Consider the following 27,421-nt stretch of genomic DNA (forward strand, 5'->3'; position numbering starts at 1 on the left):
AGAGAGAAAAACAAATGCCGTGTGTGTAAGATTGACAACAGGCCTTTGAAATCATGCAATTGATGCTTTTTCTGCTAAGAGCTGGGGAATATTTAGCCTATATCCTTTGGGTCTCCCTTCTGGCTGTTGTGCCTGTACTGCCAACAAAATAAATTAATTCTTCACAATGGCAAGAACCTGCTCAATGCAAGAGGCTACAGACTTTTTGCCTAAGTTATTGATCATCTCTACACAGCACCTGAAGGTTTCCCTCACTAACATATGCAAAGAAAATATTAAGGGTTGGTTGCACAGCTGCTGTGAAAATGGCATGTGGATAGAACAGGGAGGACAAACCATACCCCAGGAACTCAAAGAACTCCTCTCAGAGAGATGCTACAACTCATTCCACTTCAGACCAGAAGCATAGGCAATGAAAACTTATCCCCTTGTGAACCACAAGGCATCTGTCTAATTTCTGGTAAGCAACAGACCAGAACTTACTGGTGCCCAACTCAGACGTCAATTCATCAAAACAGCCCCTTATAATTGCCTATTAAATATGACCACCTAGACATATCTTATGTGTTCCAGGTGCATTCCAACACCCTGTACTGCAGCAGAACTAATTCTGGAAACATCACTGAAAGCAAGACAGACATATGCCCCCATCCAAAACAGCCAAACAACCCTACACAAAAGGAAGACAGAGAAGCAGAAGGTAAGTAAATTTGTTTATGGATATTATCTTGGGTAACAAAGTCATCCCTTTGCTAACAGTTATCTGGATTTAGAAAGCTATCTTCCAAGAATTTACATCCTCCTTGCAAGTTTGGAAACAAGACTTACTACTGCAAAGCAGAAGAATAAAAGCTCTCATACGCTGTTCTCTAGCAACTCACATCAGAACCATTTATTCAAGAGGTAATTAGCAGAGGTAGTGTATTTCCCACTAGACACATTCTGCAGTCCATCTTTGCAGGTCCCAAACACATTGCTTTGCCTTACAAACCAGTTAAGAGACAGCCAGGTTTGCTACTGTGAAGGCACAACTGTGATTTGGCAGGAACCAACAGAGCAGGCAACCCTGCCCCCAGTTGTCTCTCTCAGCTGTCACAGTCCAATGGCCCTCAGTAAAATAGTCATGATGGTCATCCAGCTGTTGTATCATCACTGGGCTTGGTGCCATTAAAAAAACAAGAAAAAAGACAAGAAAAAAGAAAAAAACTAACCTACAAAAGCAACAAGAGATTCTTCTTCACCAACTCATTTGTTGGACAGCATTATTTTATAAAACTAGGAAGTGAAGAACTAACAGGTTTTTTTTATTTCTGTGTTTAAAAATACATGGGTTTAACGTTATTCTGTTAAAGGCATGCTCTCAGCCATGAGTTTGTTCTCACCAGTAAAAAGAACAGGACAAGTCCCAGTATCTTCCTTCCCCCTCACCATCTGTTTCATGCTCTCAGGCCCTCCAAGGTCAAATCGCCTTTAGGGATTCAAATCAGAGATAAGATGTGGATGACATTTCTAATCTTTGTTACACAGGCACAGAATTTATTCGTTTTGGATACAAGGAGCTTTATTTCCAGTATGACTGAATACAGAGCCAAAAAAAATAAACCATGTTACCTGGTTTGTTTGGTGGACCACATCAGCCAAAATCCCCAGTTGTAGGAGCCAGCATTGCCAGCACTGAATAAAGGCATGTATAATAAAGACTTTATGTTGGACCTCACATTCAAGAAGGGAAGGTTTCTAAATGCAAACAAAGAACTTCTTCCTTTTTTTAACCTCAAAAGCAAACACAAAAAGTAATACTAAGTGTTCCATTCCTGGCTCTGAGAAGCTTCTGGCTAACTTTAAGGGCAGTGCAGTCAACTCTGCACACTCTTGAGAATAGCTATTAAAATAAACAAAACTGCAGCTAAGGGTTAGTCATGCCAAACTTCCTCTGTCTACACCCTGCAGCTCAAAGCACCAAAGTCCCCGATGGCAGAACCAGTCCTGTTCCCATTGGTAGGTGAAGCAGAAAAATCACACTGCAGCAAGTGACAATATGTCCTCAGTTCTCCTCACAATCAGTGTCACTGGTTTAGATGGGTTAAATGCAGTAAAAGAGAGGACTAGTGGTTTAAAAATAGGCAAGTCCATGTTTCTCCAACATGTGATAGGAACACATCATTCTGCCACAGCCTGAGCTTGTGAAGGCTATCACCAACTGGCCTTCTTGGTCTGAAGGAGAGCATTTTTGTCCTCTCAGAAGCACAGACCATCTCACAACACAACTCAGGCTATACAAAAGGAATGATGGAGTAATCAGGAGGCTACAAACACACATAAAGACAGCTTTGACTGTGGCAATCTTCAGGCTGCCTGATTTGTTTCACTAGATTCCTTCATGAGAACTCTACGGCCAAAGGCTGTGACTAAATAACAGCTGGCACAGAGAAGGAACACTTGCCAAGCTCAACAACCAGGATTCTTTTCATTGTTTACTGAGATACCTCAGCTTATGAAAACAGGTTCCCATTTTTAACAGGACAAAGAACACAGGAGGCAATTCATGAGATGCCACGGCAAAGCAGGCTACAAGTTTTCACTTAAAGCGTTAATATATCCACAAAAGCATCTTCAGAGCCATGAAAGAGGATACCATGTTATTTGGCCATTTGAAAATCTTTTACATTCTTAGGCTCAAAGGCGGAATGAAATAGTGAAGGAACTGTTAATTGCCTCTTTCGAATATATTCTCATTTTATCCCACCAGAATATGCAAACTGAGTCCCTTGCAATGCAAGGGAAAGGCATAAGTAACCACAAGCCAGAGTTGTCCACCATTAAGAGCCAGAGAAGGTTTGGTGAGAAATAGGCTCTGGTTTTCAAGAATCTCAAGGCAATTTCTTGCTTTCTCCTTCATAGGAACAATTCTACTCCCCCCCATAATATCTTCTTGGAACTCACACAGATTCTGGCAAAGTAGATGTCAGCTTCACCTTAGGAAGGCAAGTCAAACATAAGAACAAAGTGGATTTCAGCAGCAAAGGTGTTCCAGGTGTATACTCCTTGATAAAGTACCACATCTTTTTAGCACATATTTACTTAGAGGTTCTCTGATGATTTATGCTCCTCCCTAGTTCATCTCTACTCTGTGTCCCCTCCAGAAACTGAAATTTTTTTCTGTGCCTCCTTCCCCTAATTCTGTCCCTCTTCAAGGTAATTTTGGAGTGGTAGGAGTCCGGAACTGGTACGTGAAGAAGCTGTTTGGCTTTACAGTCCTGCAAGAGAGTTACAAAGGCCTGACTGCTCTTTGTCTCTTTAAAAATCAGAGAGAAGTACCACCTTTCTGGGCAAATTTGCTCTGACAGACCGAAGTATCAGAGAAGCCAATGTAATTGCATACTTCTGTTTCGTTTTAAGTGGTTTCACAATTGAAAATACTGGAAAAACACCTAATCCAGTCAAAAATCCAGGAACACCAACTATGTTGCTTACTGGCCTACAGAAACACTTGCCATTGACATGCTCTCCAGGAAGCAATGTATGTTTTATTCAGTTGTTAACATTGTATCATTAGGGAGACACCTCAATTACAAATTTGCTTCTCATTAGCTTCTGTAAGTTGCTTTTTTAAAGAAAAAAAATACACAAAACTAAAAACCAAAACTTCAAACAAACAACAAACCTGTACATGAGAAAACTCACTAGCCTACAGCAATGATGTTATGGAAACATGTCATGTCATAAGTTAAACAAAATTTCCCCTTCTAAGTACCATAATAAAAATGTGCAGGAAAGTATTTATGGATTACAAACATATGTAAGAATTAGATTGCTCCCTCTGTTCCTTCACTTAGAAAGAACATTCATGTGATTCCTAAGTGTATTTCTATACACTTGTCCTGAATTTTAGTTAGAAAAAAACTTGTGGCAAGGCTGATGCAAGATGAAGGCTCAGATGTTTCATTTCCCCAAAATCAGAAATACAGTTATGTGGCTCCTACAGTGCTCTGCTAAAAGAGCTTCTTTTGATTGTTTTATATGTAGCAAATCAAAGTGCCTTGCATCTTCCTCCAGGAAGCTCCTATATATCAGAAGCAGCATTTCAGCATACACCAAGCTTACCTATTTAACTTGGAACTCAGCACAGCAGTCCTGTTTCTACCAATACCATCTTCACACTACTTCATCCATAACTTAGCTACAAGACCAGTCAGTTCACCATTTTACACGCTATTAGATAGGGGTAACTTTTTCCTCCTCAGCAGAACAAGATTGTGGAGTTTGAGGTCCCACATGGCCTCTCTAACAGCAAGTCCAATCCCAGAAAGGCTGGAGCAGCCATTTCTGTCACTGCTCCAGACCCCAATACTCCTCCTGCTTGCATCAGCCTCGACAAGCCCCACTGACATAAGTACTTCTGATTTTAACAGAAGTGCACATGATATCCTACAAGACCTCACTCCTCTAAGTCTCCACTTCTAATTATGAAAAGCCTTTCTAACTAAAGAAAAGCCCTTGAAAAAACAAAGCAGATGTGCTGCGGAGGTTTAATCTAGAAAGCACATAGCAACACTCAGATGTACATGATTTTGAAGTCAATTTAATATTTTGGGGTGGTTCCACCTCTTCATTTTTTCCCTGAATTTTAAAAGCAGACAATATTAAATTGCCCTGTTCTGAAGAAGTCTGTGGGAAAGGGAAAGAACTTGAGCCAGAAGAACCAGACAAGAAAAACTGAAGGAAGCAAAAACCAAAGTTTCCACAGTATCTTTTTTCAATTTGTCTGAAAGTTATTAAAATTTTTCTAAGAAGGCTGTTGATGTTCCAAGGTTTTGAATCTCACTTTGAGGTACTAGTGACCACCCTGTATTTAAAGCAAAATACACATTACTTACACATTTTCAGAAAACATTTCTCACACATTTTCTGTGCCTTTGCATCTTCTCAGAACACAAAAATTACCACAGGTCACCGTACAGTTATTTTTCCTCCAATTTTCTGCCTGCCTCTTAAATGGAATTTTAAAGCCATCAATGTTATAAATAGAAGAAATCTAATTATCTCACTGCAGCTTATTATGAATGTTTCTGCATGTCACAAGATCTCCTGTATCACTGCATCAGAAACAGTCAAAGATCACTCCAGACTGAAAAAGCCAATGACTGCAGACTAAGGCATGAAAGCAGAGTACTGCATCCTGCAATTCCAAACAGCAGGTACCACCATCATGCCTGGCTTTAGGAAAGGCTCTCTTCCTCTCATTCTTGATCCATAAATCCACACAGATACAATGAATGGAAACATCTGTCCACTGACAATGTATCTGGATGTCAGAACCTGCATACAGCTATGGTGAAGGCAGTCAATGTCTCTTCCTGACAATTGCCAAAACTCTTCACTGACATTTCACTTAAAAGTGGTGCCACTACTAAAAGAAGGGATACCATTTTCCACTCAGCATCTGAACATTTGCTTCTGTTTATCTAAGGAAGATTCTGTAAACAAAACCAACCAAGAGACATGGAAATGCTAGATATCCCTTCGCACTATTAATACTACAAACTCATTTTTGGCTTACCATGGATTCACTGATTAGGAGGAGGAGAAGAGCCTCTTCTACATTGTCTTGAGGGCAGTACACACTGAAAGACAGAACACATTTTTCTGAGGAAGATCCAGAGTTATCCTGCCAGCCTCTTTCTCATTTCACAAGGGAAGAGGTAACTTGAAACATCTCATGCATAATTCATTTGCTAGGCAATACTGTCTTTGCAGGTTCACACAATTAAAAGCTCTGCAATACATCTTAGATGAGCTATACTGAACCCTAAATAGATTATTTCAATTTCATAGTAAAGACAGCCCTTTGGTTGGACTTTCTTCACCCTGGGAAAAAAAAAACCACTCAAAGTTTAATGTTTTATTTTTTCAGCAGACTTTTTAGTAGGAGGTTGAAAAACAAGAAAGCACAAAACTATTACATGAATCAGTGACATAATTAGCAGTACTGAAGAGTGTTCAAATACACTCCTTCCTCCTTCCAATAAACTGAAATTAAAATGAACACTTACTTCTCTTCTGAGTACAGCTCAGGCCTCCGACAAAGAAGATTGCTAACATAAGACTGATATTCCTTGTTCATGAACTCAGGAAGTGGATCAGATAAAGGGCTCCAGTAACAGTCTTCACTGAGGGAATGGAGAAGTACTTGGGCTAACTGTTTGGCTGCAGTCTAGAGACCAATACAGAAAAAACATGTATCAGCGAAACCTTCTCCAACACAAAAGATTCACCCCTCACCACATTCCACCTTGGGAAGGAGATGTACCAGTGTGACAGTACCACTCTTCAGAGAGCTGGGGCAGCAAAATCAGCTGCTAAGCTCCACAAAAGGGTCAGTTTCTTCCTTCCTGAGAAAAGACCAAACTTCTGCATTTACGTGGTCTTGTTGCAATGCTCCAGGAAAAAAGTTATCAAAAAGGCCTGACAGCAAGGGATGCTTTGGTGAGCAACGACAACTGATTGTCACATGGACTGCCAAGACAATCTCACAATAGTTACTGTACAGGAGTGGGATGACACGACATTGTGTTCTCAGCCTCAGAACTTTGTAAGCAAGTCTCAAGACCAGAGGCAACCAGTCTTAGTGTTAGCTTTAAAAGATCAACCTTTTATATGTTAACCTCACTCTCCCTTATAGACTCTTATAGTTTCATCTTGGTACTGCTTCTCTCTTCCAGTTGCAGTAAAGGAGGGAGGAGAGAAGATGTTTAGGAACTTTATAGTGGGATGGCAACATCACATGTACTTATTTCCCCATCAAGCAGCCAAAGACCCTTCAATAGTTGCTCTCCATCCATTTCAAATGCACAGCTGGCAAGCCGGGCCCAAAAGGAGGCAAGCTAACTTCACTTAGCAAAACTATCTTTGCCATTTACCCTTGCCTGATACCCACCAAATCTCTAATTTCTTGCACTGTACATAGATGAGCCTGCAAACAAGCTCAGAGACATCACAATGGGCGGTGTCCTCTGTGAATTCTAAGCGGCACACCACTCTATACTATAAAGTAAATCCTGCACAAAACAGAGGGCTGGCTGAAACTTCAGCCCTTCTGTCCTAAGACTTGTAAATAGTATTTTGCAACTTCTCTGACTACTAGATATGTATTTTATATGAAATGTACACTTAGAGATGTGTTATGAGCCCACCAACAGTAATTTTCTTTTAAATATCAGGACACGTATGTTAAAGATATCATACCTCAAAATCTATGGGATCAAATAAGCCACACTCAGATTAAAGTTCCTATTCCCGATTACAGCAAAATAACTTGCTTTGATGCAAGGCTTCTGATTTTCACCCTCCTCACCACACATGAATTCACTGAATTAGTTTAAAATGCAACCACAGCACCGCCTCTTAAACATCATAAAGGGAGGCTTCATAGGTGGCAGTGGTCTGAGTGTACGATGCTGTCTCAAAGAAATGCCACCACGTACAACTCCCCGGAAAGTCCAAGACCTTCCCTGCCCTGCTACCTTCCCTGACAACTTACAGAAAGCTCTGTTTCTAACTAAGCTTTTCTATGCTTTTTATAGCAAGTAACTATGAGCAAAATGGCCTAGGGCCCTGCAACATTAGCCAGTATCATTTTATCATCTCAGTGTGTAATTATTTAGTCAGTTTTACCCTGAGGAGTCAACTCTCATATTTTTTTCCTACAGTCTTAGAGGGGAAGGAAAATAATTTGCCAGCAATACAAAGATCTCTACTGGTTCACACAGAAATAGGAGTACAGTTTGTGGTAAGCCATTCAGAAGGCAAGCAACAAATACTTACTTCTAGGGTCTTTAATTTTAACATACAGTACAGTAGCTGTGTAAATTAGCTTCACTCTTATTTTGAATAAGACCAAACAAACCAGAACAGGCCAAGACTCTGATTTATGTTATTACTGCCTTTGGCTAAAAAAAGCATCATTATGCTTGAAGAACACTATGATCCCACAAATTAGGGGAAAAAAAAATCATGTGTTTTACTTTCATGCTTGAAAAACTTGTTTAATTAAGCACAATCCTCCCTTTGCCTTCTTGATGGCTCTTTAAAAATAAATAAGAAAATGAAAATGCAATTTCTATATCTCAGGAAAAGCTATTGAATAAACACCTTGAGAGTTCCCCTAAGGGACAAATCCCCCAGGGTTGTTGTACAGCTGTCCCCAGTTGCACAAGAACAGAAGCAATTGAGCCATGTTCTGTCACAGTCTAGGAGCAGCAGATGGTCAGACTCATTTCAGCAAAATGATAAAACAGGCGAGCACAAAAATACTGCTGAACCCTGATCTCAGTTTGGAAAAGGATGCAACCATTTGAGTGGACAATTATTTAAGTCATCTCTTCTAATTTGCTGGACAAGCTTCCACATGCATCTGTAGTCTCAAAAACACTACACAAACCCATGCCCACCTCCCTGCCCAAGTTCTCTGGAATGACACAAAACACAAAGCAGAATCAAGTACAAGTTTAGCTGTAAGAGTATCAATGCTTTTAGGGCTGCAAAGCTTTCATTCCTAAGACTGTTAATTCTGCAAGCTGTTGACCTTGTCACCTCCTGAGTAAGTTCAGGACAAGATGTCTCCAAGGGGAGACAGGGAAGAACCCTTTCACCGTCCAAGAAGTTAAACAGGCACATAAATATTTCTTTACCTGAGACGTTCAGGATAAAAGGATGCAAAGATGCAGAATGCCAACACCAAAAAGAAGTTTAAAACAATTACAGTACTCTCTACTGTATTGAAGAGGGTTTTTACAGAAGGAACACTGAAAGATGTCAGTCTAAAAAAGCACTGCTTGTTGCAAGATACAGAAGTACTTAATGCTTTTACATGCACATGCAGAAAGGTGTGCATGCACACCAAAACTGAGAAAGAAAACAAAACAGCTTCACCTGAGGACAGCACTGTCAAACTAATAACATCTCTGTTTCTACTAGGGCTAGAAAATGCACTGAAACCAAGAAAACAAAACAATCAAAAAGCAAAACACAAACCCAACAAAAGTAACCTATACACCCAGGTCTGAAAGCCTGGAGGTTTCAATTGGGCAGGTCGATTCAGGGGATCACTTGACATATCACTTCCAAAAGTTAAAAAAAAGAAAAAAAAAAGAAAAATAAAGCCAGCAATCAATCAAGTGAGGACAAATACATTTTTGTGCTACAGTGCTGGTCAATCAAGAGAATTCCTGCATACCAGACTGCCCCACCCTCCCATCTCCCATTCCCTTACCATTTTGAAGGTCTGAGTAGCTTTTGTTTCTACAGTTCGTAGTATTTCTCGCAGACTCCTCATTCCTTTCACAATATTTCTATGGGGAAGACAGAAAAAAAAGAAGAAAAACCCCCAAAATCAGCACACTGGAGACAGAATATTTTTATGATGTGCCAAAGCTCGGCAACACACCTGAAGTTCAAACAACCCCTGAAACAATCACTGACACTGAGCGTACAGTAGCGAGACAAGTCACTCTGAGGCACAGACAGGACAATGGCACAGAGCAAGGCAGTGACTGTAGCATTGCCTACTCCAGATGGCTTCCTAAGAGAAGATCACATTCACATTTGATGAACAGAGGGGACATTTGGAAGCCTTTCATAGCTCGTATTTATAAAGCAGATGCTGCTCCTTAAAAGCATCCACATCTCCTCTTCATACACACAGATTGTACTTGTTTGAATTATATTGAGCTTACGTGATGCTTTTAAATGACGATTTCTTTTGGGTGGTGCTTAAACACTTTGTGTCTGATGGTCCAGGCACATGATGAAATTACAGTGGTTTAAAGAGTTAATTATCAGGCAGCTAAGTTGCAGTAACTGTCTGCAAGCACAGCTTAACCCGCAGTAAAAGGGTTAGACTAAAAAAAAAAATGGAAAAAAAATCATATTATTCTGCATACACCATGAGCAATTAAAGCTGACTAGTTGCCAAATGCTATCTTAATTGTGCCTGTGCACTCAGAGAGATGCAGAGAGGAAAGATTAAACACTGTACATATCAGTTAACACACTGGCAGCCTATCAGCTGTTCAAGGCTAAGGACATGGCCCCACCACCACTGTAACTGCAAAATGGTTCAATGCACATTCATTGCAGGGTCAAAGCTACCCAAAGACATACAAGCTAGCAGAAAAGAAGCAATGTTGTACAAGACAACAAAATAAGCAGTTGTACTGGTACATTAACCGTCACTTCAGCTTATCCAGGAGAATTTTCTGTGCAGACGAAAGCTAAATTTCATTTATAAAGAAAGCCATAACCTTTGCTGTCAAACTGATTAAATTTTGAAGGTAAGCAGTACAAACTGCACTTGTGCCTGCTTTCATGCACTGCAAACCTTCTTGTACTCCAGAATCCACAGCAAACATTTGATGACAATTTAAAAAAGTCTAATTATTTTGGAGGTACAGAGATAAAAATGTCATCATGTTTACCGTGAATATTGGCTACATAAAATGCCACCCTAAAGCTTGTAGTCACCATGTCACAGAATGCAAATGCATATGGACTTCCAAGCAACACCCATCTCAGTTTCAAATTGTGAGGTATAGACTGTCTAAACACGAGCAGTGTATAGGCAGGCAAGAAAGTAAGACAAGAACAAAAAAGCTGAAGACTTGTAGAGAAAAGTCAGATGCTGTCTTTTTTCCTTCCACTTTCTCCAAAGTAAAAATGTGCTTTGAGTTTATCAAGAGGAAAAAAGGTCAAGAATGTTTTTTAAGTTGGACTTAAACACTTCAGCAAGCACTCCAATGACAGGGCCAAGACGCCGGGAGCTTTTTTGTGGTTCTAGAATAGAACATACCCACAAAGATGCAGTTCTGGTCCTTATGCACAAGTAGTGACCAAATCTAACAGAACTGTTTACATGGTATTTACTATCAGATAGAAAAAATTAATAAATTCCCCCATCAAAACACAATTTATCTGCCCAACTGCTCTTCCTGATTACTGAAAACTGCCAGTATTTTCTGTTCTTCCATGGGCTCCTTAGGAGGCTAGACAGAAGAGTTATGGAGTATAACAGCTCTACAGCATTTTCAAAAGTGCATTTATTTAGGTCTCTTGTTAGCATAATGATATTTGTCTTAATAAAGTGCCAATGAATTGCATTAACCAACATCAGAAAGAAGACTAGTGACCACTTGCAAAGCCAATTAATTTCACATTTGGCACATACTTCCAAGAAGAAAAACCTACTGAATGTGATAAAATGAGACAGTTTTGTTACTAGAAAACTAGGGCACCATTACAGTTCAACATTTTAGACAAGGCCATAAAACAAGTTAAGCCTCCTGTCAGAAACACCTTGCTCTGGGGTGGGGGGGAAGGGGAGAAGAAAAACAAGGAACAGACACACTGAAGAGAATGAAAGAATAAATGGCAAATTGCTGCCCATCTGTCAGTAGTCAGGGCTGGAACCATACAGCACATGACAAATGCTTAGGAACCCCTTTAACAGACAGCAGGAGTGCAAAATGGGCGGCACAGGAGGAGAATCCAGCACTCACCACTCCCAGACAGCTGCCTGTGTGGTCAGGATCTATCAAACAGCACCCACTCCATCCCCTGAGCTCTCAACAATACCAGTTCTACAGGAAAGAGGATTTGGTTTGGCTGCTTTTGTATTTTGAACTTTATCAAACATTACTGAGCTGTGACAGGAGACAGAGCACACCTGCCTGCAAACACAGGAGTTTGTCTTTCCACTCTACTGTTCCAAGCCAGGAGACCATCTGAGCACATTTCGAGCATATGAATTGCTCTGTTGATAACAATAAGGAACTCACTGTTCCATTAATATGTGCCCTTTATACACTAAATGTGCAATTGAAGGGATTTTTTAAAAAAATTAGGACCTTAAGAAATTAACAAAAAAAAGTATGTATTTGGAACAGAAAAACATCCTATGTAGGTAACTGGATGAGGATGCAGTCATAAAGCCTCTGGCAATCCATGGTGCAAACACTTGAGCTTACTTAGATTAAAAACTAAACAATCTTGAGCCTCTGCAGGACTTGGATAGAGGACTACCTGGAAATCCCAGGTAATGCTGCCTCAAGCCATGGCATCATAAGTGAACATTAGATCATGGAAACAAAATGAGTTGGTAGAGTCCATGGGCCCCTACTGTACTGCTAAGAGGCCAGAAAAAGAAATGAGGGAAAACAGGAAGGGAAAAGGACATGATCATTAAACTGCCTTAGTTTTAGTTTTAGCCACAGTAGTGATCAGAGCACCATTTGAAAAAAAGCATGATGAAGAGCAGTTTAGGATTCAGTTACAGCTAATCTAATAAAAATGAACACAGACAATCATGGGCACAAACTGTGACAAAGAGCAACTTTAGTCAGTCCAGCTTGGCATAAAAATTTGTTTTGTGCATGTACCCTGTTAATATAGATTAATTACCAGCCCATGAATCAAAGCAATCAAGTAGTCATATGAGAGTTATATCATACAGTTTGGTTAACATTACATAAAATTTTAGGACACTAGAAAATGAAGAAGTACACTGTTTTCTATGCAAATGGGCAGGAAAAGTATTGACAATAAAGGAACGGACTGTGGACACAGAGGTTTGCAAAGACAGGCCCCCAACAAGATGGTCACCAGCAGATCATGTTCTTATCCCCACTCATTTACTGCTAAAACAATCAGTTGCTGACAGATAGAACAGACCATCTTGAGATAATCACTTGGCAGTTTGCAGCATCACCTCTCCAGAGTAATGCAGTACCCAGAGCACAGAAACAGCAGCAACATCACTGCCTCTGCCCCTCTCCTTTTGCATCTTTGAACCTCACCCAGGTTTCTAACAAACCATATCCTCTCCTTAACAGATGTTCATGCACAGACACAAGAAGAGAAGGCAGTAAGAAATGAGTCTAATAGTCATACATCTGCATCAGAAAAAAACCCAAAACAAACAAATCAACCAAAACCCAAAACCTAGTGCAGATGATAACTTTAAGACAAATGGCTGCCTCTTACAGTATGACAGCATCTGCCTTCCTATGTTCTGCATCCACAGCATCATAATTCCTCACTGGAGGACCAAAAGAAAGCTTTCTTGGGTTCCAGCATGGCAAACAACTGCAGGAAATGCATCTTGAGCAACACAATGTTTTTATGTAGCATCTCATTAAAAGCATCTGTGACTTCTACAGCTGCAAGACTTGCTGTTCCTTACAGCTGGCAGTTCAACACCTAAGGGAGAGACTGGACCTTTCTTTTATATTGGTGTCTTCTTTTCACTGCACACTGCAAGAGAAAAGGGCATCCCGGACCACATTCCGAGAAGAGCATATCTGATCCTGCCAACAGGAACAAAAGCATAACAACAGCACTTGTATCCCTGAGCTCTTCTGCCTGTTGAGACAAAAATAAAACATTCACTATTCCTTTTGTACACATGTAGCACTGGGGAAGGACATCCCACCTGATAGAACCTACCCCCTGAGAGCTTGAGCAGTCATCATCCAAGGCTTATTTCCTACCTGAACATGCTGGAAGCAGTAAGGGGAACAAAAGCATTTCTTTGAGCTGTTCAGTATCAGGTAGAGTAATCTACTATACTCATGAAGCATCCTAAAAAGCTTCTTCCCATATCCCTCCCCTTTCCATAATATATCCCAATGCTGCTTATGCCCTCTTGCGGCAGAAACCACACATCAGCATCAGCTGCGGGGGTGGACAAGTTGCCACGTCCCACCAGGCTCCTTTTATCCCAGCAGACTTTCCAATCCTGGCTGATGTTTCTCACTTGCTCTGCAGGAGGTAAGGAGCCCGTGGGATTCCACTCCCCCCCAGCTGCCAGAGCTCCATTGCTCTTTAATCAGGAAACAGCTATGGAGAACATGCTATTGCAGCAATTCAGCTTATAATCAAAGCATGGCTTAATTCACACATGTATTTTGCTTCAAATTGTGTTCCTGTAGTTTTTTGTGGTATGTTTTTGTTTCAGATTTGGTTTTTGTTTTTAAGGCTATCAATAAAATAATATGGGAAGGGAGAGAGCATGCAGGGCCCACAGTAACGGCCAAAATATCCTGCTAGATATAATGAACTCATCACTGATGAAGACTAAATTTACAATGTTGCTGAATAAAATGCATGAGTTTGATATTCAAAAGGTGCCTGGAGGACATCAGTGCCATATGTTCTAAATGGGATTTTATTTCACTACATAGTTAATGAGCTGACTGGCAAGACCTGGGCTTTTTGTTTGCCCTGAGAAGGGCAGAAGGTTAGGAAAGCACATACTGTGCCACAGCTGGCCAACCCCCAGCTCACCTGGGAAAACCACATACCAAGCAGATACTGAGACTACGCTTTACAAGTTCATACTCTGCTTTATGCATAAACCTGTACTTGCCTGACTAAAGGGGTCATTTTACAACATCTGAGCTATGTGTTTTTGTAAGCCTCCAGGTTAGAACAAGGCTTACCTGAAGGCACATCTCATGGATATGCTTACAGGTACAGCTTTGCTCTACACGCATGGAGAACAGCGGCTATTCACAGTTGCATTAAAAAGTCATCCTTGGGGGATAAAAAGGTAGCAAAAAAGCCCTAAAGAAGAAGCAAGCTCCTGTTCCAGCAGAATCAAAAAATAGTATGAGTTTTCTACAGAAGGATTTGAACTAATTCTTGCTGGGATTTTTTTTTCCTGGTTTTCTTCTTTTCAATCTTCCCTTTTTTTTTTTTTTTTTTTTTTTTGCTTTCTTTTCCAGTCTACTCAGCAGGAAAAGAAGTAAAGAAAATAAGAGAAAGTATCTTTCACTGGAAGTGAAGGCAAAAAAAGACAAAATTAAATATTGGTGAACACAGTTTGTAGTGAGAAACCCAGAATCTGACTCCTTGATAATAAATGGGATAATATGGTGCAAGAAGAGGACTAAGGAAGGATAGAGTCTTACAAGTACTGTTTACACATGCTGAAGAGACACTCTCCCACATGACAAAATCTCCCCATGGGATAACCAGAGTTAATTATGTTTTGAAGACACAGCCTGGTTCAGGGAACAGCATATCCTCACTAATGGCCTTTGGAAGAGGGCATTCACAGTGTCTTTTCTACTGATCTTGAGAAGGTTTTTCACTTCAGGCTCATAAAATTCACTGTAGGCTTGTAGATATTAACTTCTCCTGCCCTTCTGAAGTTCACTGGGAGCTGTATTTCGAGGCATAATAAATACCCTGGAGCAGCACTGCTCCCACATACATTCTCCAGAGTAAAAACACACAGATTTGGGGCATTGATTGGCAAATTTAAGACCTTACACAAACAAATAAATAAATAAATAAAGGAAACTACCTGTAAGACTTTACTGAATTTTAAGTGCGGAAAATTATAAGGGCACACAGCAGCATAAATTCCACTCTCTCTCTACAGTCAAACTCCCCTCGTTTCCACAGGGAGCAAAGCTGAGTCAAGACAAGAATATTGTTCTACCCCACCCTACCTGTAGGTCTGGAAAAATGATGCTTAAGGCTCCTAAAAAAGACAAGAGAGACACAAACAGAAGAAAGAGAAGACACTGAGAAGACTAGAGGTAAGCCAGCAGCCAAAAGTCATAACAGAACGTAAGAAAAAAAATAGTCTTCATCTGAGACAAAACATGCGGTATTATCTAATTTTATTAATATCTGCATCCACCTACCCTTTTTTTAATTGAGTCACATAGGCACTCTGTAGAGCTGCTTCCAGAAAGTAGGAAAGTTCAAAATCAGAGTAAGTCACATTGCTGCCCTTGATACTCCTTGAATGTGTGTTGTTTAAGGTCTGTGAGGGGAAAAAAAAGAAATACCTTGGAATACAGATAACTGTTGGAACTAGCCAGGTCCTTGAGAGCCAGTAACATCTTCAACAATTAAATGTTACATCTATCAGCTATTAAAAAATGTTATAAAATCAATTTTAAAATAAATTATACAATAACTTCCATGAGATACTCTGCATGCAATACGAGTTTTGAAACCTTTCCAACCTTTAATAAAGTAAGTAGAAAGCTGCATAGTAACACCAACAGCTTGGGAAATACCACACAAACTACAAAGATCCAGTATGTTGCACAGAAATAACAATACGATGTTTGAGTAGGTTTATCTAGCTCAACATAACATAAATATTTGTTAAGAGTTAGCAAGCCATCAGGAGTCCTGATGGAAGAATCTTAATCTTTCCTCTATTTGTCCTATCAAATGCTCCTTGGTTTTGCTTCCTTACTGGTAACAAGCCACTTGCATTGCTGAAAGTTGCCTCTCCAAAGCAGGGTTTTTCATCTAGGACTGGAGGAGGACTATGAACTTCTACTGTGTCTGTTATCAACCCTGCATTTTTGTCTCTGTGTCCAGAGACAACTATGTGAAAGAAGGTTGTAGAGAGGTGGGGGGTCGGTCTCCTTCCATGTAACAAGTGACAGGACAAGAGGAAACGGCCTCAAGTTGCGACATAAGGAAAAATTTCTTCACTGAGAGAGTGGTCCAACATTGGAACAAGCTGTCCAGGGAAATGGTGGAATCATCATCCTTGGAAGTGTTCAAAAAGCATGTGGTGTTGGCACCTGGCAACATGGTTTAGTGGCAGACATGGTAGTGCTGAATTAATAGCTGGCCTCAGTGAATCCAGAGGTCTTTTCCAACCTTACTCATTCTATGATTCTAAGTGAATGAATTACAGGTCAGACCCTTTTCCTTCTTCGCAGACCCAAGCTGTCAGTAAAAGAAATTTACAGTGTCCAGCACTGGCAGGAACTCATCTTTCCACAATAGAAGGACAGTAATAGTTTCAATTTAAAGACTATTCCATTTTTTTTTCTGCAGAGAAACAGAGCAGGCCTCTTCTCAGTTAGCTTTTTCAATGAACTTTTATACATGCACTATGCTTATTTTTTCTTGTTTCAATACAATTAAAAACAAAACCTGAAACAGCAACACACCTTTGCTACTGAGAAGAGCAGAAGTATCTGGTCAGAAGGTCAAAGGCCTTTCAGTTAGAGGACGGATAACAATGCATTGTCATCAGTACTGCTGATGTCAAGCATAACATGTGGCATAGGAAAGGCATGGAAGCACATGGCATGTCTTGTAAATTCAGCTAGGCAAAGTTTGCATGTGCCCAGCAAATCAGCAGCACCTATTATCTGCACAGCTCAGTGGAAGGCTCCCAGTATCCATCCTACCAACCACTGGCTAAGCAGCTACTTGCTACTAATCACAGAATGGTTTGGTTTGGAAGACCATCTAGCTTCAACCTCCCTACCATGGGCAGGGACACCTTCCACTATACCAGGCAGCTCCAAGCCCCACCCAGCCTGGCCTTGAACACTTCCAGGGATGGAGGACCTAGGTTCTAATGATCTGGATTCCTCAAGGTTCACCTGGAGAAGGTGAAGCACTGGTAATTAAACTGCTATGGCTGACCCAAAAAGGTTTCTTTCAGCTCATTAGAGATCTCAATAGCCACTGCTGTGCATCACTTACACAGCAGGTATGTAAACTGTCTTGAGCTCCTTCACACCAGCATTTGCCATGCAGAGTTCATAGTTCCTCTTTAGTAAGGGCTAAACTTAAGATGCAACTTTTGCATATCTAAAGTATTTGGTGCTTTACCACAGGGAGAACTTATTTCCAGACCTCATTCTCAGAAGAAATAAGTAGAGACCAGCTAAACTGCTGTTTTGCAAATTATTTTAATGAGACATCTCACTTCTTCAAACTTGTTCTCAGACTCCTTGCTATGATCACTGACATTTCTCCATTTTTTCATTTTTGCTGTCAAACCCCTAGAAATTTCACCCAGGCCATACCTTAAGCACATTTCTTCTTACCTTCTCAAGCTCCTGCAAGTATACCTGGGCAATAACACACGCTCTCTCAAAACAAGCCATGACTTCCTCCTCCCTTTCACACAGTCGAGCACGTGAGGCAATTGAGTTGGTTGAGCGCTCCAGTGACAAACCTGCAAAATGGCAACATCTTCTTTAACTGAAGCCTACCAACAGCAGTATGGTCATATTATTCTTAATTTACCAGCTGACAGGAAGGTTTTTCCTCATGTGGTTTCCCTCTCGATTTGATGACTTTCAGGACACTACCCCCATGAAAATACAATTCCTACACATGCAAGGCATCTTTGTCATGCTGCTCTAACACACAGTGCCACTGCACACTCCTACCGTGCCTTTCAAACACTTCAGGAAGGCAGGACACACAATCCCTCTAGTAGGAATCAGCAAACAGAGAAATTAAGGCCTATATTTCCAGAGACAGCTATAGATCTTGGGTGCTTCAATTCAGAGCCAGGCTGGCACTGAATTTGATCATTTCTAGGCATCTGCTACTTCAAGTGAAGCTTTCAATAAGCAGCAGTGTTGAGGGGAAAAAACAAAAAAATTCCCTAACTGGAAAATTATACAGAAACAAAGTCAGAAAATCTGAGGCCTCTCTTGGAAAATCTGAGCACATGCAGATTGCTCATGGACACACAGCAAGCTCTTGGCAAGGCACAAGAGACTCTTAACCACAAGATCATTCCCTTACCAAAGGAAGGAAAAAACCCTGAGTTTTGTACTGCTGAACTTCTTTTTTGCATCATTATCCAACACCACAAATAAACACAGAGTATGTTAATTGAAGATGCACAGCTACATTAAAAATTTCTACTATCAGACCCTTGTCTGGTGTCACACTATGACATCCTTTATACCCTTAAATCTAATTGGATGGGCTACACATCCATATACCAGTTTTACTCTGATTGGTACAGGTTCTTATGCCACACTGGATCTCTACAAGACCCCACTGCTCAAAAACTTGGATCTTCAGCAATCACAACTGTACCAACACCTCGAAGCCCAACACATGTTGCAAAAAGTTCAGCACATGCTTTCTGATTGACAACATTCCCTAATAACAATGACAAACATGTAAGATGCGATACAAAATTCTAGTGTTCCTGACACAGATCCACAGGGGTGACAAAAGAAGAATTCAGCTGTCCAGACAGCTCTCCAATGAAGTCATTTCAACTGCTGCAGCATGTGGCAAGGGATTTGGGAGGACCCACCACAGGCACAAGCCATGCTTTCCTGGACTTCCGAGTTCGAGAGGTACAGCACCTCAGTCTGCTCATTCCAGGAGTCTTGGCAACAAACTGCTGTGAGGCAGCAACAGGCAGCCAGGCTTCCCCATGATGTATGATACAGTCTGGGCACTCATGCTGGAGGAGCCTGAGGTTCCTAGGCAGTCTTAGCTTTGTTTATTTCTTGTGTTCAACATTTGTTCTGTCCCCTTGGTTACTCCGTGAGGAGTTTCCCTATCTCATGTCTTACATTTGAGCCAGACATGAGCAGTTAGTTCAGTGGGTTGGGAAAAGGCCTCCCTGGTTCAAGCTCAGGAGGTGGCTCCCCACTCCTTCTGTCCTCTCCCAAGTCAGAAGTACACACTGTGTTCCCTCAAAGATGTATATCTTGAAGGAACACAAATTCATACCTTCCACCTCTGAAAATATAGACCAGAGTAGAACAGGAGGACTGAATCTACTTCAAACTGACAGGGCGTGTGGGACAGGGATGACAATCATTTTGCTGCTTTTAACTAATGCCCAATCTGTGTTTTCTTCTTCCTTCTGGTGAACACCATGTACAGCATCCAGATATAACAGATTTTCTCTCTAGTTCATCAATGAAGTCTCCGTCTTTATATCAGGGGTTGTTCTCCTATTATTTTGATGCTTCCAATTTCCAACCCCGTAACTTTGCAACAAGTGAAGGGAAAAAATGCTCATTAACTCTCTCTACAGCAAAAGAACAAACCAGAAGTATCCAGTGCTACAGTAAGAACAAATAACCTACAAATATTCTTCTTACACCTGTCTCAGTTTTCTCTACCTCTGAATTTCTAGTCATTTCCCTTAAGTGAAAATAAATTTTTAAGAAGTCTGTATTTCAGAGCCATTTCCCTTAAGTGCAAAGTAGGGCCGAAGGCCCTGCAAAAAAAAAGATCCAGTACAATCCACTGACACTCATATACAAGCAGCATTTAATCAAACTGCAAGAGCCATCCTAACACAGTCTGCATGGGGGCGTTTATCATGGGAGATGTCACACAGATAGAAGAGGCTGATAAAAAGCCATTTACATACATGCTACAGCCCACTGCAAGGAGTTACTACCTCTAAGCTCTGACATGGGGGAGGAAAGCAAGCAGCCTCTGCCAGCATCAGGTACTGACAACAAACATGCCCATCCATGCAAGTCAGAAAAACAGAGCTGGGGCTGATCAGAGAAAGGGGAAGGAACATCTCCAGATGGATTCTTGCCACAGTAAGTATCCAGCAATACACAGTGTGTTAAAACAGATACTATGCTACACTGCACTACTTGTAAAGGGCTAGAAGGAAAAATTACCCACATGATGTGACATTAGTCATGGTTCTCTTTCTGTTACTGTATGCACTGACCTGATGTCATTCGAGTACAAAATCTTCTACAGAATCCAAACAGGGCTATTCTTTCCTACCACAGAAATGCAATGAAAAGAAGAATTAGAGCAAGCAGACTGCAAATCCAGTATACATGGGGAAGAACAGAAGAAAAACAACATAAGTTCCCTACTTTTGCAGCCACAAATTCAGTTCCCACAGTACAAAGCCCAAACAAAAAGATTTGCTTAGGATGCAGCTGGGTAAGACTTGACAAGCTCACCAGCACAAAGAGCACAAATTCCACTAACTCTTGTCCATCCTCCAGTTACCAGCACAGAAAAGACTTTGCAGCACAACACACAATTTAAATTCAACTCAGTTTCCACAATGTGTCAGAAAGGCACTAAAGTGCATGTTACTTCCACACTGGGTTTAGCAAGAAAAGTGGAGCTGTTGCCAAGAGAGAATTAGCTTCCAAGTAAATAATAAGGCTACATGCTTTCTTGTTAGCTGGTTAAGGTAAAGGGACTCGGTTTTTTTTCACAATCAGCAGTGGTAAGAGAATACCAACTTAAAGCTTATCTATCCTAAGATTTTTCTCATATGAATCAGGTGCCCAAATTTAAATAGATACATACCTATATACTGCAGTAGTTTATCATATGGTGCAGACAGTTTTCTAATAGAGTATCGCCCAGGCTCAAGATTTCAAGACCTGTTTCCAAATTATTCTTCTTTAAAAGAACAAATTCTACCCACTTCAGAGGAAGTAACTTTCTATGTATAGAAATACCGCTTTTCTCTCCTGCATAAAGGCAAAGCTTCCATTCACCTCCTCTAGTTCTTCCAATGATTCACCTCTGGCTCTTCACCTTTCTATAATTTATGCCCCTTCTTCCCTGCCCCCAAATCTAAGCTGCATTTATGTAAGAAAAATCCCAAACCATAAGGTAGATGTACCTCTTACAAAAAAATGTACCTCTGAAGTAGTCTCTTCCTTGAGTTGAAATGCACTGCTCTCATATATGGAAATCTTAAAGGGGAAATTTTATGAAGGTGTATTGCCCCTTTCATCTCAGTCATTCCTTGCCAAGGGAAGACATTGACATCATATAGCACCAATGCTCTGAGGTGATATTACCACCAGAACTGGAACATCTATGTGCACATGGACATGTGATATCAGAGTCTCAGCAATATAAATGGGATGAAAATTCATGCTGGAGGTACATGGTCTGACTTGCTACACAAAGAAGGTCCAGCTCAGGGTGTTACCCAACTTGGTCTTGAAAGCCTCAGGGCACAGATGGAGACTGCACATGGACTAGGGAGGAGATTAAGGTGGCTTTAGTTTTCTATGGTTCATAAACTAGCTCACCAAATAGCGGTGCTCCTCCTTCCAAGTACGAACAATGTACCAATCCTTTCCTTTTCACACAGATTTCAAGCTTCCTATACCTGGGTGAATTTAGACAACCAGAGAATAGGTGCAAGAATCCAGGGTCATCACTTTCACCAACAGTGCTAGCCTGCAGCTGCTAAAATCCCATGGAGCATCAGCTGCTAAATGCCCAGGAGCATCAGAGCTACCTGGCAAGCTGAAGAAGAGATCAAAGAAAAGCAACAGCATGAAGAGCATGAACCCAAACTCAAGTGCTGCATCCCAGTGCTATGTGTTCAACACACCTCTGGCAACCTGAAGCAAAAGACATCTTAGTGTGAAACTCAGAGCCCTGCCAACAGCACCAGCCCCAGTCTGCAGAGCAAGGTTCCACTGTCTGTGCTCCTGGGCTACACAGACAGGCCAGCCTGGCCAGAAGACAGTGTGATGCTAAGATAAGTGCATGCAATAGTTTTACTCTATGTACAGGAAGGTAAGTTATTTGCCTTGAGGTAAGCCATGCATGATGACATTGCATGGCAACAAGAAACTGGTTGTGTGCACATTCCCATCCTGGAGAATGCCAGGTCATTCTGGGTCACTGTCCCCAAGCAGAGGATGCACTTCACTTCTACCATGTGGCCTTCAGTCTAGTTAAGAATTGTGGCTCTAGGAAATTAATTAGCATTGAAACAAGACTATTTTTAAGACTTCAAACATATACACGTGCATGCTGACTAATCAACATTCATCAGAATACCAAACACTTTTCAGAGACAAAATTCAAAAGCACAACCAAACCATTCTAGAGATGGTATTAAAACTAGTTTGCCCTGCCAGCTAAGGTTTGAACTTAAGAGCACAGTCCTCAACTAACCTATTCTATTACACTGTCTTGGAAAGCAAAAGAGCCCAAACCTCAACAAGCAGCAGTTGGGATTAGTTAGACATAGGCAAGACCCAGCACCATGCAATTATTTCTGCCACAATCCACAGCAGTTTAAATAAATCACAACCTGGTCTAGACACTTTTTTCCCCAGCAACTAAGCTATGATTTTTTTTCAGCAGGATTTATTCACAGTGGAAATAGTAGAGGGGGAAAAAAGGCCAAGAAGCCCTTGATGTTAAACACATTGATTCATACTGCAGCCCATGAAAGGTGAGGACAAAGAGACAAGTTTTGCTGTTCAAGAAAGCTGCACGTACTTCTTTGACTGCTTCTTCCTATTATACAGGATTATTGTAAATTTCTGGCAATCTGTCACAATCTTGAGGTATCTTTCATGTAAAAGTCTCAAAGGTAAAAAGCAGAAAATTCCAGTAACTCCATGTACAATTATCTGAAGACCTTTCTAACTATAAGCTGGGAATGAAGCTTAAAATTTAAGCAACCTGTGAAGGTTACTCAGTTGCATCAATGCAGAACTCAAGACCTCCTTCTCCCCGCTTTCCTACTAGATGCAATAAACCAATGCCAACAATGTTACTCCAATTATTTTCAAAGCAAGAACTCTATCTGGTTAGACTTGTAATTACAGCTCAAGTTTATTGCTAAAATTAGGACAGCTTTGTGATCAAGTAGCTGTAAAGCCAGAAGGCAGCAAGCACTCCCCTGAGATGCAGCCTCCATGCCCTGCCCTCTATCAATACTGCATAGGCTCTGCATCACACCACATACCCTATGCATAGCAGAAATCAGCAACTTTAATCCACAGACACTAATTCTTTGGAGCATACCCAGACCCGCTCAACTGGCTCCTCTTAACCTCCATGGCATGTCTTTTAATCTTTGCTTTAACCTATAATGCAGTGGTCACCAAAATCCCTTGATCATATTAAGAAAAAAATAAATTTGAGCATGCATACTCAACATATGCATATAGCTATATACAGACATTGCATCACAAAATATTTATTATATATTTATGTGTTTATTTTTTAAAAAATACCTGCTAGATAACATGCTAACAGCTACCTGTCAGCAGAGAAAAATCTTGCAAATTCAGAACACTTGACTTTTTGAAAAAGCAAAAAAGCAATAATTCACCTTTAAGTTTGACAACTATTTCAACCATTTTGCCATGAAATAATCACTGAGCTGTGGTGTGTACAGATTTTCATGGTCATTCCCCACCTCATTACAAACTAAGTTTTAAGTCTTGTGTTTATAAAGTCAACCTCACTCATGACATCCTACAGTGCTTTGTGCATTTCTGGGCCGAACTGCGCTCCTAAGTAGCTCTTAATGTATTTCATTATTGAACCAGATTGTGGCAAGTTCCTTAAGATGAGATATGTTAGAAACATTTATACTTCCACGCTACTACATACCAAGCCTCCCACACTGCCCAATTTCTTCTAATACCTACTTTTTTCAAGTCTTTGTCAATGTCTTCTGTGTCTCTTTCAAAGGAAAGCATTTTAGTTTGCTGCCATATAGTTTTTTTTCATATTACTTCAGCCATTTTCCACAGCAGGAAGAACAAGTGTTTCTCCAATGGTATATTTTTTTCATATTTTGCTTTTACATGAGAAAGCTCAAGAGAGTTTTCTAGCGAAATTTCTAAAAACTTAAGCACTTAATTGAGGGTCATTAGACTTCATTGATTAGATCCAATCCAACTGTCACTGCTTTTACCTGATTGAAGAGCTCATGCTAATAATGTAATCTCTGACATTCTTACCATTCACTTGTGCTCCTCTTTCTAGCACTACCTGCAATCAACAGGTTTTTGAGGGAATTTTTAAGCTACATGTCTATTTCATAAGGGTTAGTTTAATTAAAACTAGACAATATACTACAAAAATCCACTTAAGTAGGCACAAGTGAGCAGCAACATATGAAAGTGAATGAAATAGTGAGGATGCCCTTCTACAGTGTGAAACATCCAGTTTTGCAAGACACTTTTGTAGGCTCTACATGACACAAGACCCTCTGACATACCGACTAAGTCAGGGACTCGCTTTCAATAAAATACTAAAGATTTATTTCAATGTGAAGTGCTTTTTTTGCTGGTGGATTTTTCAAGAAAAAAATAAATGTAAGTTATAGTACTTTTCTTCTGCACCACAGCAGATAATCTTGCTCAACCCCTGGGGCACATGCACCACTTTGGGGACCACTGCTATAACATATTGATTGTCCTGGTATAAGAGGCCACCTCCATTCTGTGACATCAAGATACACCTACTGGAGCAATGCTCTGAGGCACAGCAAACACTGGGGTGATCAGCAATCTCTTACAGCCCACATCTAAAGACTTTGTCAACACCATCCATGGTTATAAACTGTCATGGCATACTGCAGAAATTAGTCTTTTTCCCTGGTCTAACTGCAACAGGAAGAAGCAGAAGAGAAAAAATGCTAAGTTGAAGGGGCACAAGGGAGAGGAGATGGTACTGATGACCAAGTACTGGAATTTACTCCGCTTGAGTTCATCTGCACTACAGTTGAGCAGCATAACCAGCAAGAAAGTTCTCTTCTAGCTGCAGAGTCACTGAATCAGACTAGCCCTCGAATCCTGTTTCCAATTTTTTGGCTCCTCACTACAAGAAAGACCGTGAGGTGCTGGAGCATGTCCAGAGAAGGGCAACAGAGCGGGTAAAGGGTCTGGAGGACAAGGGCTATGAGGAGCAGCTGAGGGAGCTGGGGGTGCTTAGCCTGGAGAAAAGGAATCTCTCTGCAATTGCCTGAAAGCAGTGGTATAGCAAGGTGGGAGTCAGTCTCCTCTACAAGTACACACCAAGTAACAGGACAAGTGAAAATGGCCTCAAGTTGCGTCATGACAGGTCTCAACTGGCTATCAGGAAAAAATTATTCACTGAAAGAGCAGTCAGGCATTGGAACAGGCTGCCCAGGAGTCACCATCTCTGGAGGTATTTCAAAGATGTGTAGACTTAGTGCTTAGGGACGTGGTTTTTTACTGGATTTGGCAGTGCTGGGTTAATGGTTGCACTTCATGATCTTACGGGTCTTCTCCAATCTAAATGATTCTATGTGTATTTGGGGAGCAGAAGGGAGAGAAAGGAAGAGTAATTTATATTTTACTGGGCTGATTTGCATCAAGCGCTCAACACAATTCTACTTAAAGTTACTAGAATGGACAAAGCTTGCAAGTACTAACAGGCTTGCTGCCCAGTCACTTGAAAGACAGAGACATTTGAAGCTTACTCCAGGGCAAACCACCACACAGAAATCTTCCCATAGCCACCAGACACACACCATGCTACACAACACGGCCATCTAAAAGCTACCTCTAGCTTAGGCCATCTGCAAGTAAGTTTGTATTCATCCTCTTCTAGCGAAAGTAAGTGTAGCATGTTGTTTCATTTAACCCTACAAACATTGTTCCATTTCTTTAGAAAAGCATGGGCAAATACTCTTCCACCTCCTGATGCTGCTAACCCCACAGCTTTAGAGAACTAAGTCATAGTGCAGAAGGTGGAGAAGGTTTTATGCATGTGTGCAATCATCACCTTCACCTGTGTACAGGGAAGGGCACAGAATAACTAAACTTTACCATTGCAGAAACCAAATCACATTAACAAAAAGAACCAGAAGTTATTCCCCTTTTCCACTTCCCAAATTTCAGTAATCTGCATTTAGCGGTCTGCATCTAACTCCTTGAAAGTCTAAAGTAAACACCCATGCTGCATTTGCACGTAGCTGACAGCGCTACAAGCAAACTACTTCTAGAACGGTAAACCACCGGATCCAACAGCAGAGAAAAGCTCATGGAGCACGACAGAAAAGCCTCAGTGCATCAAGAACACCAAGGCTGGGCTGGGCAACTCTTTCACACCCAAGCAGGGAAGCAGTGGCACAAAGGCACACAATTCACCAACATGTAACAGGTTCAAAGGCACTGTCACAATGTAAGAGCAACTCCAGACTCTTAAAAAAATTGTTTTCTGAAACCCCAAATAAAACATACTAATACTAGGTCCTTTTATCAAGACATCAACATCTACAAAGTGGGGCTTTTGCCTATCAGACAGCTACTCTGATGCCTGCATGAATTAACAGCATGCTTCCTGTCTTGCTGTCAGAATTGTGAAAACCAGCACTTTGAGGTGCATACCAGGTATAGAAAAAAGCCTCTCTCTCTCCCTCGGATTAACATTTAAAAGATGCATCTTTCGCCAAGCAAAAGTGAAAACAAGTTCTGCCAACAAAATGTCTTATTTTAATTTTAATGTCCTGTTGTATCATCCATCCTTTTGGCTGGGACTCAATTTTTCTAATGGCCAGGCAAAGAAACAAATTTTATTATTTAGGCTCTGTTTAAAGGAACCCATCAGCCACAGATCTCAGTTCTCAGAGAGACAAATCTCAACCTTGTGTAGTCATGAAAGGATTCCAACAAAGCAATTTGTGCCCTGCCCCCGCCAGACCCTTAAAAAAAAGAAAAACAAACAAAACAACACATACAAAAAACCAAAAAAAAACCCATACATACACACACACAAAAAAACCCACAAAAAAACCCCACCCCAAAACAAAAAACCCAACACAAATTCTACTCTTCTACTATGTCCCACTAAGTTCTTCTTAGTCACATCAGCA

General features: G+C 40.8%; 1 protein-coding gene across 5 annotated transcripts in view; it reads right to left on the reverse strand.

Moving 5' to 3' along the window:
- The window catches only part of TTC7A (tetratricopeptide repeat domain 7A), a 168,553-nt gene that overhangs the window by 129,105 nt on the left and 12,027 nt on the right, over window positions 1-27,421 (reverse strand). For 3 of the 5 annotated variants that reach the window (XM_038133631.1, XM_038133633.1, XM_038133635.1), the window contains 5 exons: window positions 17,877-18,007; window positions 15,708-15,829; window positions 9,272-9,350; window positions 6,054-6,214; window positions 5,561-5,624 (listed from right to left, as the gene is read on the reverse strand). In XM_038133631.1, the coding sequence (XP_037989559.1) occupies window positions 5,561-5,624; window positions 6,054-6,214; window positions 9,272-9,350; window positions 15,708-15,829; window positions 17,877-18,007 (557 nt within the window). Of the gene's footprint in view, window positions 1-5,560; window positions 5,625-6,053; window positions 6,215-9,271; window positions 9,351-9,567; window positions 15,452-15,707; window positions 15,830-17,876; window positions 18,008-20,509; window positions 20,565-27,421 lie in introns of those variants that run through there. The other 2 variants (XM_038133634.1, XM_038133636.1) reach the window with 2 other exon arrangements.

This window comes from Motacilla alba, chromosome 3, assembly GCF_015832195.1.
Source record: "Motacilla alba alba isolate MOTALB_02 chromosome 3, Motacilla_alba_V1.0_pri, whole genome shotgun sequence".
In the NCBI taxonomy this organism is placed as follows: domain Eukaryota; kingdom Metazoa; phylum Chordata; class Aves; order Passeriformes; family Motacillidae; genus Motacilla; species Motacilla alba.